The sequence below is a fragment of the Amblyomma mixtum genome, chromosome 3, assembly GCF_055824585.1.
Source record: "Amblyomma mixtum isolate Tamu chromosome 3, ASM5582458v1, whole genome shotgun sequence".
Classification (NCBI taxonomy): domain Eukaryota; kingdom Metazoa; phylum Arthropoda; class Arachnida; order Ixodida; family Ixodidae; genus Amblyomma; species Amblyomma mixtum.
This window is the reverse complement of record NC_143014.1, coordinates 117086494-117102732: the sequence shown is the minus strand read 5'-3', so window position 1 is coordinate 117102732 and position 16239 is coordinate 117086494. Positions and strand designations below refer to the sequence as shown.

Sequence of the window (16239 nt, the reverse complement as noted above, 5' to 3'; positions counted from 1 at the left end):
CCATCGGGGCCGCCATTGCGATAAACAACGGGCGTGAAGTTCAGCCACATTTTGCTCCGTGCTCACATTTTGCCGCCTCATAAGTGCCAAATATATCGAAGGTATGGTAGTTGGAGGTCAAATGATACCTTGAAACATCATAGGTAGGTACTATTGAATACTAATATGCCATTTTTGAAAAATCGAAATTTTCGCATTTTTTGATCATTTCAAAATTTCACATTTTGATCAGAAAGATCGAAAAATGCGCAAATATCGATTTTTCAAAAATGGTATATTCAGGATCATCAATGCACTCTAAAGTTCCTGCCTAAAATTTTCAAGGCCTAAGTTCTCCCTCCAACTACTAAAAACCTATATAACTCGCCTCCGGAAATGGTGATTTCGGAGCGAAATGCGGCAGGACGTCGCGCCCATCACTTTCCATGACCATGTCCCCGATGGTCACCACCTTGGTTTTGTTTGAAAGCTGGCGCTCTTCCCTACGCCCTGATGCTACTTGCTGTTGAGAAATCCTCTTAGAGCACCCGCATTCAGACACTTTCTGAGGCCTCCACAACGACCTCCAAATGGATGGCGAGCACACTTCAAATGAGATTTTCTCTCAGCTTCGTGCTTTTTGAAAACATGACTAGCCTTACGGAAGTTTTATTATGTTTTTATAGTGCAACATCAATTAACCTCACACCGTTGAAATCAGAAAGAACTTAAACTGTAGAGCTATGCTGTTTTTGTTTGGCTGAGTCAAACATTTCAAATTTTGTGAACCATAATGTCACCTAACTTTACTTCATAATTATGGTGCTTGGACAAAATTTAACATTTTATATGATGACGTACTTCAACAACAATATAATTAACATAGCTCCAGATAGCAGGTCTTTGGCTACAGCCCCATTTCAATCGAAAACGAAAATGTAGAAGGAGGAGGAGGAGGAAAGAACTTTTATTGTCCAACAAATGCATTCCCCCACCACCCCTCCACACTAGGCTGGGGACACCGCTTTAGATGCTGGCCGGGAGATCATGTCTCAGCAGCCTCTTCAGCCAGTCGGACAAGGCGGAGCTAGAGCTCAGGGTCTGAACTACACAGCAGGGTCTCCCAGGATTCTTTAAAGCCATTTCTTAAGGACCCGTAAGAATTTAACTAAAGTCATTTCTTAGGACCCGTAAGAATTTAACTAATTAGGCTTCAATTATTTTCCTATAATATGGGAACCCGCGTCTCCCCTTAACCAAGCCGTACGAACATGTCTGCATGGCGTAGCGGCAGCATGTCTGACTCACTCGCAACCCAAAGACCCGAGGGGTCAGATGTTTCTGAAGCGCTGCTGGTATGGCTGGCAGCATCTATGAGAGCAGGCTCTTGTGATAAGACTAGTCACAAGTTTTCACCCACACTGCCGACAACGCCGACACCAGCTTTTCAGCACCACGGGGCCTTTACGCTTTCGCATAAAATAACAGGACATAGCAAATAAAGACGGCACAAGCAGCACGCGCCCATCGCCACCGCACGGTTGCTCGCATGATAGCCGATAGCTGTCTGTCGTGCGTTGGGAGTGGGGGGACAGCGGAGCGGGGACGCAAAGCGCGCCAGTGACGCAAAGCGACGAGTAGTTTCCTGGGGCAACAGCAGTGGGCAGACCGAAGCTGCTGGACCGATGCTGGAAGAAGCAGGTGCACGCTCTCCTCTAGCTCAACCATGGTGCCCCTGCCTCCCAAACCCTCCCCACCCCACTCCTAGCGGCATTGCACAAGCTGCAGCGGAGGTGATGGCAGCAGATGCTGCGAAACGTTTCTCCGCATTTATATTTATGACTTCGAGTAATGGGGTTTCCTATAAACATTTTCAAGGTGACTTCGCCTACATTTATTTCTTATTTTGGTTTCCGTTCTGCATGGCCCTTTCGAGTCTTCTAGTGAGAACTGCACATAACTAACTAAAACCTGAACGTAACCAAATCTCCCAGACTTTATTCAATTTCATTATATACAGGTTTAACTGTATCTCCGTTTGCGTCTGACTGCTGGCTTCACAATTATGCATTAAATGCTTTGAGCTGTGCACACGTCGTCATGCCAACCCGCGGGGAACTACATAATGTGAGGTGAGGCAGCAGCGGGTATGCACCTTGTTTGCAGCATTGTAGTTATCTTCTTTTTTTTTGGCCAGTGAGGGGCACTAGATGGGGAGCAGGGGGGGGGGGGGGGGGGTTAAGGTGGGTTAATTAGTTAATTAGAGCCAAAAATGTCCAAAAAGTGCACGGGGCCAGAGAAAAAGTGGTGCAAATTTGAAAACGCCGGAAGTGTGGCACCACGTGGCCGGAAGTGTGGGCAGAGCCAATGCGTGGCACCAAATTTGAAAACGAAGCGCGGCAAGCGTTTGAAAACCCAGATGGGCAATTGATGGAACTTAAGAAAGAATTAATTGTAGTATCGATAGGGTATCGATAAGTGATCGACTTCGGGTCACGATTCTCAGTTGATGTGAAAAGTGAAGTGTTACATCGACGTCTTGGTGTGACGTCATAAGGTGTGATGTTATGTGACATCATGAAGTGTGACGTCATGCTTACGCATTTCTCCAATGCGGGTGCCGCAGTGATCTCTAACGTTTTTTACCTGTTTGCTATAATGAGATTTGACAGTGAACAGATTGCTATTCACTGATAATTTTGAGTTATGAACCATTTTGGGCAACTTCAAAGAGCATAAAATTCTTAAAATATTAAAGTACACATGCCTTTTCCTTGACAGGGCACACAAAAGGCAGCACAGCTACAAATGCTCACCAGTACAAGACAAGAATCCACAAGGCAGAAGGTCCCCGAGCGGCCAATACCCGCACTGCAATGCACCACAGGTGGGCCCACATCAACATCCAAGGCACCAGACTCTCGCACGGCTTGCAGAAAGGCCAAGAATGCAGCTGGAGACTCAGGCACCCCAAAATCAGGCCAAGTCGTATAATGAAGGTGCAGCACCACACGCTTCTGACCACTCTGCACAAACAAGGACATCATTTAAGCTGCCACATTTCCCATCAATAAACCCCATTTTTGCCACTTTATGACCCGTTCCAACGACGGAAATTCCAGTGCACAGCAGCATCACTGGTGCAGCGGTAACATGCCGACACTTAGCATCACTGACTACTCTCCTGACAGTAAATGTTTAATGCCTAAATTTTGTTAATGCCACATCGCAAAACATGCACCTTCATTTGTGACAAACGCACAAGTTTTGTGGTCCAACCAAAAAGCACTGTGGTATTCCGCAGCTGCAAAAAATGCACCAACTGCACAACAGGAACACACAATTCTAATCTGCCTTAAATGTCAAGAAAGTCAAAACAGACAACAATAATTATAAATAGCTACCCTCCAGCTTATGGATCATGTTCATATTTAAGAAATGGAAGTGGTTTGTGTACATAGTTCAAAAGACCATTAACAAGTTGCCTGAAACCGACAATGCAGTTTCGGTTTGGTTTGGTTTATTGGGGTTTAACGTCCCAAAGCAACTCAGGCTATGAGAGACACCGACCACCTGGGGTTCTTTAACGTGCACTGACATCGAACAGCACACGGGCCTCTAGAATTTTGCCGTCATCGAAATTCGGCCGATGAAGGCGAAATTCTAGAGGCCCGTGTGCTGTGCGATGTCAGAGCACGTTAAAGAACTTCCCCTCTGGTAATTTCACACTTTGGTTGAAACGGTGCCCCCCCCCCCCCCCCCCCCCCTGAAAACTGCCCCAGAGCACACCATTTATTTTCATTTTGTCCACATGAAGAATCTTCCTATGTCAATTTCTTGGTCATGCATTGAGTCCTTTTCATACCACATGGCAGAACACAAAAGTGCACAATTCAAAGAGAATCTCAATAAATTGACGCATTGAAAGTTCAATATACTGGCCAATACACCAATTATAAGGGAAACTTTCATGTCTCCCTGATTCATTAAAATTCCTGTGGCTGTGACAGATGGAGATTACTGATTAATCTCCCATATGTCACAGCCACAGGAAGACTGATTAATCAGAGAAATGCAACAGTTTCAATTACATCGGTTGCAGTGCCAATTTGTTTTACTGGCGTTTCTGTCAGTTACAGAACCCAAAAACATAAACAACACAAGAGTCAACAACCCTCACCTCAAGATCGGTGAGCATAAGTTCTCGGACGGTGTAATTGGTGGCTGGCTTCTCTCCAAGAAAGGCAACTTTGAGTCCTACCCCAGAAAGCACGAGCTCTTCATCTTGGCTGACCGGCCAGTACTGATGGCACTTCACCTGCAACGATAAAATTGGTCACCCTCTATCAGGCATGCTTGCAAAAATGAAAGCACCGAGTCTGAACAACCATACTCCTTTTTAAAGTTCTTAAAATTAAGAACAACTACTTTTGCTAGATAAACAATCCTATAAGGGCAGGAAAACAGTAAAAAAAAAAACTGGTATCAAAAAATTTGAAAGCCCATTACACATCAAACCAATTTTCTGACATGTAGCCCAGCAACACTGGGCAACTATCCTTCATCCCTGACCATTATTCGGCAAATGCAACATACGCGCCTCTGACGTTCAAGTAATAAAACAGTTTGTGCATCCTTCACAAGCCTAGGCTTCCATCGACGTCCTCACACGCATACCAGCATAACAGATTACAGTAACATTATTCAGAGGGAAATGACAAGAAGTGTGCTGCTTTGCAAGGTTAAAATTAAGCACAAGAGATGGCAGACCCAGGCTAAGGGCAAAAACCAAATTTTGCATTGCATGACCAGTGCAGATGAAATAAAACCAGCATTTCCAGTAAGGTAGCTCCGATAATACCTCAATTACAGCTGCTTTCAAGAAAGCATAATATTACTGCCACTAACTGTATTGGGTATGTTTGAAATCTCTACATGCCAACACCAATGCCCCAACCTGGCCAGAAGCACCACAGCAGTGTCATGAAGTGCTAGGTGCTCTCACACTGTTGCCAGCACATACAGTCTGCATCACCCTTGTGTAGAGCGCTCAAGGAATACATACGGGGCAACAAAAACTGAAATTAGAGTGCAGCATTTCTAGGCAATGTGTTCGTACCTACTTTGCTTGCGTGTCTATCTCACAACATTTCTGTGCAAGTGTCGTCTCCGGAATCTAGCAGCTGTGCTGAGTTCTGGCTATAATTTCAGGGATGTGCGCCGCCCAAGCGCTCTACACAAGGGTGATGCAGACTGCACATCAAGCTGCACATGCTCTGTTTATCAAGTGGCTATGGCTGTGCCACAGTTTCCTTGCAACCGATGAGCTATGGCCCTTGAACAAGGAAAAAGCACGCAGGCAGTTTACTCACGGTGCTTTTCTCGATGATACGGTTAAGCATTAAAATGGCCTTGGTCTGTTGCTCCCACACCATAAGCCAAAAGTGGCTTGTGGTTGATGGCAGTGGACCCTGTAACAAGGCAAAGTGCATGGAGACAGTCTTGAAGTGCTCCACAAGCTACAGAGCAGTAGCAACATTCAATACAAGTTGTACAGAATCTAAGCTATTACACAGTCATTTTTGCTTACTAAACTCATCACACATTAAAAAGCTAAATCATCGCTACATTCAAGTAAAATCAGGCACAGTGCAGAGCTGCTCAGATATTATATATTATAAAAATATGAACTTTTATAATTGTCGCAATTAATTGTTAGTGCTCACATTAGCTCAATTATACTGCATACAGTGTGCTACGATGGCACGCACATGAAGTCATGGGTGCCATGATGGTGGACCATGCATGGTTTTCACAAGTTTCCACAGAGGCAGGTGGCGATAAGCGGTTTACATGGACAAAAAGGCTTTCACCATGCTTCTGGTCCACCAACATGGTGGCCAATGCGACATCTGTGCAAGCCATCTATAGTATATCACGTCGTGGTCATAAGCATCAAAAAGACACTGGACAAGGCATGTTTATCACTGCAGCCATAAAAAAAAAATGACATTCTGAGTTCCCAGACTTGAACGAAGGGGAAGGACACACCTCATAGTACTCCTTTCAATATACACCCAATGGCATGTGCTCACAGCAGTCATGTTTTATTGCCATGTGTAAATATCTTGGAACCTCTCATATGCACATAGACAATGTGTCGAACTAGAACAAGGTTGTAATGCAATGTCTTTGTGTCAAACAATTGTTTCTAATAAAAATGAGTAGACAACAACCAACATATCCATCGGGAGCTACATCTTTGTTGCTGGTTTACCAGAGGCTAAATTAGCCGAGGCATTTCACTGTAAGCGCAACTGCCCATTTGCAGCCACAGCTTGCAAGTTTTCTTTCTACAACTGAATAAAACAGGAAATCACAAAAGTACAGCTACAACAGTCATTATGCACAAAAAAATCAGACAATATCATAAAGGCTAACGCCCAATACTCCTCTTTACTATGCTACAACCACTAAAGATTTACGAAATTACAACACTGCAGCAATCTGAAAAGTAATAACACAAGCCAGTATCAAAAATTTACGTCAGCACTTCATTACAACATATGCCTCAAATCACCTTAAAACTGCAACAGCCAACTTTTGGAATGCTGCTTAGACAAATGAAAGGACCACCTAAACTCACCTGAGTTAAAATGTAGGTGCGATTAGCCGCCTTCACTTTAACCAGGCTGGCATTAATGTAATCTTTGTCACCCCTCTTCAAAATGACTCGGCTGTGGTCATCTATAAAATAACAAGCATTACTCAAGAAATGTTTCTGGTACCATAGAGCAATTCAGCAAAAATGCAAGTCTGTTCCAGTTAGGCACTGCACAGTGATTGGGAATCCATGACTAGACATTCATGAATGTCAATCCCTGTTCAAAAGTCGCAGTGCTTGTTACAGCAACACGACATTTTGGCTATCGCAGCACATGAAACAGCAACTTGGCAACCTAAGGATGCCACAACCCAGAACTACAAGCAGATGTCATAATAGCTATAAGCACTTTTGTCCACCTAGTTTACTACACATGTAAGGATAGAAACTCCTCACACAGCAGCTCAAAGCGGGATCACATTTTTCGAAATCCAAGAACAAATATGACGTTTACCAATGTCTAGTTATAGATTTCAAATTACAAAACCATGCATGAATGCACCAGTTAGAAAGCTAATTTTATTAAGAACTCTTTATATTTTGATTCTATATTTTCCAAAATTCAGGGTGTAAAAATCGGGCACCATTTTTTGAAACCTTTACATAATGCAAGCCATATGCGTGTTTCACATGCATACAAATGGTAAAATTGCACTCAGAATTACTCTAGAAATTGAATGACAACACTTTCAACCGCTTCGACCACTGGTTTTGTAAAAAAAAAAGGATGCACCTCTGTGTCAATGACATTGTATAAAGGGTTCATGGGTTTACCGGGGTTTAACGTCCCAAAGCAACTCAGGCTATGAGGGACGCCGTAGTGAAGGTCTCCGGAAATTTCGACCACCTGGGGTTCTTTAACGTGCACTGACATCGCACAGCACACGGGCCTAAAGACCTTTAATGTGGTATGTATCGGTACCTCAGTCTTCTAGACGTATAATAAGAAAACTTGCATTAGAATTGAAAATTGCTTCAAGAAGTACTATGAGGCAAATGACTGCTCAGAAAGGCTCAAAAGCTCAATTTGTTAACTTTTAATTTTCCCAACAGTATGGACCATGTCTAACTACAACCAGACCTTTAAAAACACATAAAACATCAAAAATACCTATTAGCGAAAGAGAAAAACACCCTGAATGGTTCCCTTGATTTTTCAGCACACAAAAATACGGTATATAGAAGCATCGTTGCGAGTTTGTCGACACTGGAAGCAAGTGGGACAACATGAGTCCCGCTGTCCTACAGAGGTGTAAAGGAGTAGAAAGACAAATTTTATTCTGCTTACTTTCTTTGGAATGATGCATAAGAAGTCAATAACGATGGATTGCTACGTAGAATTCACCTAAGTCCAGTAAATAATTTATAATTCAAATTATTTCTCTCAGGTTGTTGCGGTCCCAGTTTCAACAGCCAAACAGCGACTATGATGTCACAGACGAGTTGAGACAGCCTTGAAGTCCCGTAAGGCATAAAGAAATTTCAACGTATTAGCTGTTTCTGCATTTGTTGCCATTATGGCTCTTGAACAAGGCTAGAGTAATAACTGGAGTGAATTAAAACGACAAGGTAAAGATTTCATCCCAGTTTTTGTACGCATTTTTGTATGCGCACTCTCTAAATACAAAAACATCTTTCGGATGTCACAGCTACCATCTGAAATTCTAATGGCACAAGAGCAGTGCTATCGTCAGTAGATACCGCTTAATACTAAGATGCCAACCTGTACCCTGAGGGCTTCCTTTTCAGGGCAAGTGTTCGCCTTCACAAGCGAACCTTGCCTTCAGAACACGGACTAGAGGAGCAATGGTGATTATCTGCCAATGATTAACTGCAGAAACTGTTCTCACACACGTTTACTGAAGAGGACGCTTTCCACACAGTGCCTCAGTTCACCTGTTTGCAATAGAAAATTCACGGGAAAGCAGTTTTGGGAAGAGACTGGGTTTAAATTTATCTGTGAAGTGCACAAATTCGGAAAAGTCAGGTTTAACCCAGAAACAAGGTTTTGTTTTATGGGGTTTAACGTCCCAAAGCGCCTAAGGCTATGAGAGACGCCGTAGTGGAGGGCTCCGGAAATTTCGACCACCTGGGGTTCTGTAACGTGCAATGACATCGCACAGTACACGGGTAACCCAGAAACAAAGGACTCTACTTAAAGGGTCAGTCTACTGAATTTTATCGGCCATATTTTCTTTGTGGCAACCGATAGCTCTTTACTCAAATTACCGTTTAGCCAGCTGTGGTGCCAAGAAGTGCGGTAGAACATTTTAAAATAAAATTTATTGATGTGAGAACACATCTGTATGAGATGGTAGTCTCATCTGGCAACCAACTGGATTTCCGCCGCGCGGCGACAAACATGGCGGCGCCCGTCAAAGCTGGAGTTCTCGCTTCGGACTGAATTCTCGTTGTTGCTGCCTTTTACAGTGCGTTCACTGGACATAAATGGGGCGCCGGTCTTTCGCTTAGTCTCATCTCACCCATAAGAAAACGTATAAGTGAGAAATTCGCTTTATTTAAATAATTAGAGTGACGATTCTGCCACTTCTAGGCTTAAGTGGAGAGTCTGCTTGTTTACAGCAATGGTTCCCGTCCTGACAACCAGATGACGCCACTATAGGCTGAGTTTATTTTTGCGTCTCTGCTAGCATACGCTGAACTAAAAGTGGGAAAGTGCCTGCGTTTAGCGTACGTATAACTATAAATATTCATGTGAATTACAGAAAAAGCGAGCGGTACGCCTTCTACAGTTTACTAGAACGAAATGTATGTTTCTGTGACATTGGGGCATACTAACGGTACGTAGTATATTCACTTATGCTTCTACAAAAAAAAGACTACCACTTGCTTGAACAAAATGAACGTTTGGGGTTGCCACCATGCATTTTTACGCGACTTTTAACGACGAAATAAAATATAAATTCCTGCCTAAACCGGGAGCAGTTCCCTCGTTATTGATGTTATAGGGTGCCAACTACCAGAATATGCCATTATTTATACACTCATCTCAGTGAGTAGACTGACCCTTTAACTAAATTCATATGTTCCGATATACGCCACCACTGATGCTAAAATTGCCCAAAAAAAAAATCTCTTCACAGCGAAAAACATTTTTAAATGTTTTCATCTCTGTTGGAATACCCTGTGTAGAAAATATACATGAGTAGCAGTTTGATGTTCCATACGCATCTCTTGACAGCAAAAAACATTTTTAACATCACTGTTGAAATGCCCTGTGTAGAAAACATACACGAGTAGCAGTCGGATGTTCCGTACGTGCACAAAGCAAGGCAATAAGTGCATAAGGCACCCAATCTGAAGGTTTACTTCTTGGCATCACAGATTACTCAACAGCATTGCAAATCTAAATTTGCTGCTTCATCTGTTACTAAAAAATTACTCAAACCTGCTTCCACACCTTGTATATTCACAGACAATACCACCTGACAGCAAACAAGTTTCTTCATAATGAGCTGATAAATGGTTGCTTCTTGGAACAAGGTGCTGTCACACTAGGGCAACGCAACACAGACACTGACGATCAGCCAACTAGTCAGCAGACTGTGTTGCTAAACAACACTACACGAAAAACAACGTTAAGACCAACAACCCAATACTGTAGCAGTGCTACAGACTTTCAGGCCACCGACGACAAGAAAACCAACCTGCCACCTATCGGCAGATAGGTGCCATGGCAGCTCCCACAGCATGGAAGTATTCCCCAAAATGAATCCAATTCTAGATCCTGTCAGAGGAGAAAATGTTTCAGCGCCCCAGAAAACTAATACTGTTATTAAAGCTTTCGTAAAAGGCGAAAGATTGGTACGAGGATGGGGAGGGAACCCGACTGCGGCGGCCACGTTTTGATGGAGGCGAAACGCAAAGGCGCCCGTGTGCTGTACGATGTCAGTGCATGTTAAAGATCCCCAGGTGGTCGAAATTATTCTGGAGACCTACTATGGCACCCCTTCCTTCCTGTGTGGTTCGGGTGTCCACTGGAATATGTGAGACAGATGCGCCATTTTCTTTTCTCAAAAACCGATTTACCAACCAACTTATTTAAAGCTTTATGACATCACATGATCTGTTGCCTCATGACAGCAAAAACAGTAAAAGCATGCTAAAGAGTACATGGGGCTGTCGCATACAAAATGTCTGCGGCAGCGTTTCCATTCAAAAAGAGGTGGTGCTTATCTCAATAGTAAAAGATAGCTCCTTAAATGACCTGAGGTGTGAAACAAAAATTATCAATGCCAAGATTTGAAAGAAGTGGCATACAAAGGGATATGCAAGGCACTGGAAACAGAGAAAAAATTGGCAGGTAGTGCACATCAAAACAGCAATCATAAACTGGGTAACAAAACCGGGGTTAATCAAACGACAAAGAGCAAAAAAGTGGAAGACCGGCCTAGTATCACACTGTCCCTTCAGTGATTTTTTTTTTTTTGTCAATACCCCTGGAACATTAAGAGTGCACTTAGAGTAAACTTTTCATTTTCTTTCCCGTTACTGATTTTTCTTCTTTGCCAGTTCTTATGTGGTTGTAATTTTGTTTATATCAGTGAGCCCTGCTCTTCTGCAGCAGCAACCAGTGTCACCCAATACTCAGTGCCACAGCCAGTGCCCAGCACCCATAACCAAGCACAACACTGCAATACTGAATCCTAACAGTGGTGTACTTTGCAATAGGGCGCGACAACGGAAGAGCAAGAGGACATCGAGTTGGCACGAGGTCTCGCAAGGTGATTTGCTAGTGCGACAGAGTTGTTAAACCACTGGCAAACAGTGGTCTTGCAAACGACGACGCCGACGCTGACAGTTGGATGACTGTTGGCGTCAGCGCAGTACATCAGACACAACCTGTTGGCCTTGTGTGACAACACCTTTACAAGATGTGCAAGGTGCAGCATTACATCCACCTTTTAACAGAAGCAATGATATAATTCACTAAAAATACACACAAGCATCACGGGCAAAGGCTATCTCACTGCACTGTTCACGCATAGACAACAACAGTGAATAAATATTTTATAATGTTGCCCAATTAGCAGGCAGTAATGGCGCCGACTAAAAACAAATGCCAGAGTTCCTCCATGAGTGCAAATGCATCCCGCTAATGTAGACTCATGTCATCAAGATCTAGTTTAGCCCCAAGGCCCCTCCCTCAAACGCACATTAAAAGTGTGCGAAACCTCGCAGCTTTCAACCTTTAATACTGGGTCAACAGCGACATGTTCGTAAAACATAGCTACTTCCCAAAAGGCATGATATATGGTGACGAAAAAGCTACACAAGCCACACCAAATTAAGTTACACGCAACAAATTACACGTACTACGCTGGAAGCAGTCACCAGACAACGCGAACGCTTGCTGTCTAAGCAACGAGTCTGTGCTCCCTATCCCTCTTCTCACTGCCAAATGATAGTGTAGCTTTTTTTTTTTCTTTTAACTTGTATCTGAGCACAAATCGCTGGTGCAATCTACAAGCTCAAGGAGCTGCAAAGAATAGAATCGCCAGGACATATACGTCTGTCAGGCCATATTTGTCAGGCCATGCCACAAAAAAATTGCAGTTCGCCATCTTACTCACATGGATTTACGTCTCGATATCGATTTAAGCTCTTGTTATCCATTCGTCTTGCGTCTTTACACGTGTAGTCGTAGCTGTTGGACTTGTGCCTAATCTTCTGTAACAAAAAAAGCAGTTTGTCGCATGTGAGAAAAAATTCGAAAACATAAGTGGGTACAAAAATAATGAAAGACGCACAGAAACGCCAAAGCAAAGAACACGACCGGCGTTACTATCAGTCAATGCCGAGACAGCTGCGCTCCGCGACCACTGCCGGTTTCTCTGGTTATTCACGCTAGCAGTGACCGAACCCTGTTACGCGTTCATCACATGCTTCTAGTTCCTTTATGAAATAGGCTAAGCAGGTGATGAACGGAAAAAGGTCCGTTCAATTGCCACTTACGATCGCTGCTTCGACCGTGCGTGGGTTCCAAGCATTACATTGTTAACAGACCGTAGGCCTAACCCCTATGCCAGTTTCTAACCAATGACACGAAACATTACTAGCCTTCGATTTATAAAACATAACTTTAAATGCTGTTACGTAGGAGCAGAACGGAGGGACGTTACAAAGGAAAATCCGCGCGACGTAACTACAGCAATAGAAAAGAATCGCGGCAGGCGCTACCTCGGCGGTAAAGCAACTTACCTGGTAGACAGAATTCCAGGAGTTTTTGGAATCAATTTCTTGAAATTCCTGTTCCATCTTGAACAGACTTCTCTGGCACGTTATCTGCGACACACGATGATCACGACATACCCACCTGCAATGAGCATCGTTCAAGCTAACATCTACGTTAGAACAAGCTCCCAGCCTTAGCTCACAAGGAACATCGCCATGGAAGCAGCGCACGAGAGCGAGCCAGCGAACGAGCTGAGCGAGCCCCCCGAGAGCACCGTGGTGTTTTTTTTTTTTTTTTTTATGCCTTCACGGACTACACAAGCGCCGGCAGCGCCAATCATGGTCAATGGCAGAGTTGCTCAACTCAAGCAATTCAAGATCGTCAGGATCATTAAGAGACTCCATGCTCAAGACAATTGGTTATTAAATTAGTAGTATCAAATAACTTACATTACACCGCAATCACTGAAGACAGCCACGTAGCACTGTGCGTGTTTATGAAAAACACTAGACGCAAACCTTACTAACAGTTAATGCGAACCGTGCGAAAGACAAAGCTGAAAAATTAGGGTACAAGCACCATGAGTAATGACCATCAAATTCCAATTTTTACTGCGGCAGTGCAATATAAAGAAAAAGGAGACAAAAATGCCCACTCTGGCCACACTGCCTTACCTTGGTGAACCCGCGCGAATTTCAATTATATATTCCACGATATATTCTAACAGATACGTTCTCGCGGACTATGCTATGTCGCAGAAAAGGCTAAGTGCGCAGGGGCAGCTGGATTAGGCTGGACCATGGCTGGGCCCTTTAGCTTTACGTTTTGTCCTTTTCTTCCAACGTTTTTGAAATGTTACATATAAATGTTGGAATAACCTTCCCCGCGAACATTCGTGAAACATGTAAACAACATAAATGGAACATTCTTGAAAATAGTGAAGCAGCCCCGCACAAGCATGCAAGCCCGCCAGTTGTGACGGCACACAACCTACAACACGTTGCAAGAACCAGCAACGATGGCGATACTTCAGCTCCGCTATACAGCACAACATGCAACGATCGTATTCACTCACCTCCGAACGGACATCATGCAGTCGTGCTTATATACTCACTACTGCGGGATGTCCCATGAGTGATAGTGGTGAATGGGTAATAACCAAAATTTTGTAACAAAATAATGGGGCTGTTCATGCAATCTATGGCAAGTACTATCTAAGAGGGGTGGTTACAAAGTACTGTTAGTTTAAAAACATCTTTACTCTACTAACAACGAGAAATGGTCTGGAAATCAGTGCTCTAAATATATTTGCAATGTTGTTTTATAGTTATGACTCTAACATTTTAATAAAACTTAGAAGATTATATTAAAACAATGTTTGTTTAGAACGTGAAAGTAACATTTCCTATGTAACTTAACATTATACGTTAATTTTTAATGTTAATGTAAAGTTACAATGCAACATGTAACATTACTGCAACTTACATAACATTTTTATAACACTGTCTCTAATGTTTGGTGCTACCTGGGTTTCTCTCTTCTTTCACTCCCAACTTCCTCCCTTCCCATACGGCGCAGTTCGGGCATCGACCGATATGCGAGACAATTGCTGGGCCATTTTCTTTCCTCAATAACCAATTTTCAAGCCGGACAGGAAGCGGGGTTGGGGGGGTTGGAGGGGGGACCGATGCTAGCCTACCAATCCGATACAATCCTACCAATTAAGAATCACAGCGAGCGCACAATCTTAGCACTGCAGGCGAGTGAAATGGGCTAGTGAAACGCGTTCTCGAATTTTCTCAGTGGTATAACTTTCGTTTGCATGCTGTAATTGAAATAATTCTTTTTGCATTGGTCTCTGGAACGCATGACAAATCTATTTCATAAGATTAACTGGCACATGAGGAAAGCATTGCGGTGCCCCTTTAATATCCTTAGAACACTAGCAACGTTCCCCCTTGACATCTCTTAATAGCAATAGAACGAGTGACAGTGGTCACTATCTTGATACGGCTTTGAACCCTCCTGTTATGGGCACTTTTTCCTGGAACCTTTTGCAACACATGGTGCATCTCCATCAGTACTTGACCTTATATAAGTGCTATAAGTTCAGCACAAAAATTTTGGAGAAATTGTAGCCTGGTCAATTCGGAAGAGCAAACGAATACTTTCAGCACAATTCTCAACCTCACACATATATGAGCAGCATTAAAAAAAAGTAGGTCAAATACGTCCCCCGAGCGCCATGGCTTCTCTGAAAATGTGGGACAAAAATGGCCCCGGTGATATATTCAGAGAAACATGAAAAAGTACTGGAAATTGCCACCTTGGCTCTCTTGAACCTATATGTCTCTGCATGTTGAAAGCATCAGTTTCCTCTTTGAAAAGGTGCAAAGCACTGGGAAGCAGAACGGAACACGGCATGTTTCACACTCGTAGTTGGCACATGCTTCCTGTCAAGTAGAGGAGCACCAGTGGCACTTTTTTATTGGCAAGCTGCATGGGGGGTGTTTGGTGCCTACGCAACGCTTCATTTTTGTTCTTCCTGCATACCCTGTTTCTTCGCTGCCTGAATCTGTTCCCATTGATTAGCTGCCCAGGTGAAAAAAATCACCGTGGTCCAATGGGGAAATTCCCAATTGTACCATTTGGAGCCTATAAGAATCGGTGAATAACTGTTGGCTTCCAACAGAAGTGGCAGCTTGAAGTGGGCCACAGGCAAGCATGCACGACACACAAGCCATAGGAACACTAAAAGCCAGATGTGGTGGCACAAAACCAGAGCATTCAGTCTATGTCCACAACTCTTCTTCGGCCTTACATACACCATTCATTGGACCCTCCTCCTGAAGCCAGTGGTGCTGGTCCTGTGAATGAAGTTATTGTATTTAATCATGACTGCACAGGTGGTCGAAATGATGAAAACAATTCAGAAGATTCAGCTGCCAATATGCAGATCTCAGTCATGAAAATCATTGGCTTCCGATTGGGAGATCTTGTTGGAGCCAATTGGAACAATCGGACCTCTCAATGGGATTACTCAATTGGATTCACGAGTTCAATTGGCTGACCTATTGAGTCCATTTGATCCCAATTGGCTTCTTTTTTTTTTGCCTGGGTTGGCACACTTTCACCACTTACACAACAATTACACTATTCGGCTAGAACCTAAAAAACCAATTAGACGATCCAATTAGGGTTCCAATTGTATCCATTTGGAATTAGTTGGATGTTCCAATTGGATTGTCCAATTGGAATCAAGTGAACTGCCCAGCTAGATTTGTGAACCCAATTGACTGTCCCATTGAGTCCAGTTAGTTCCAATTGGAAAGCCCATTTGCACCAATTGCTTTTTTTTCAGCTGGGTGGCCATCCAGCAGCAATTGAAACCACATGTAGG

General features: G+C 43.3%; 1 protein-coding gene across 4 annotated transcripts in view; it reads right to left on the bottom strand.

The window, feature by feature from the left end:
- LOC149351530 (tyrosine-protein phosphatase non-receptor type 1-like) overlaps positions 1-13110 on the bottom strand; it is a 63427-nt gene extending 50317 nt beyond the window's left edge. For 3 of the 4 annotated variants that reach the window (XM_089580897.1, XM_089580895.1, XM_089580896.1), the window contains exons 1-6: positions 12866-13057; positions 12238-12334; positions 6626-6726; positions 5352-5450; positions 4160-4297; positions 2796-3005 (exon numbers count right to left, since the gene is read on the bottom strand). In XM_089580897.1, coding sequence (XP_089437023.1) covers positions 2796-3005; positions 4160-4297; positions 5352-5450; positions 6626-6726; positions 12238-12334; positions 12866-12922 — 702 coding nt within the window. In that variant the 5' untranslated portion in view covers positions 12923-13057. Of the gene's footprint in view, positions 1-2795; positions 3006-4159; positions 4298-5351; positions 5451-6625; positions 6727-12237; positions 12335-12865 lie in introns of all 4 variants that reach the window. The other variant, XM_089580898.1, reaches the window with a different exon arrangement.
- Positions 13111-16239: the final 3129 nt, after the last annotated feature.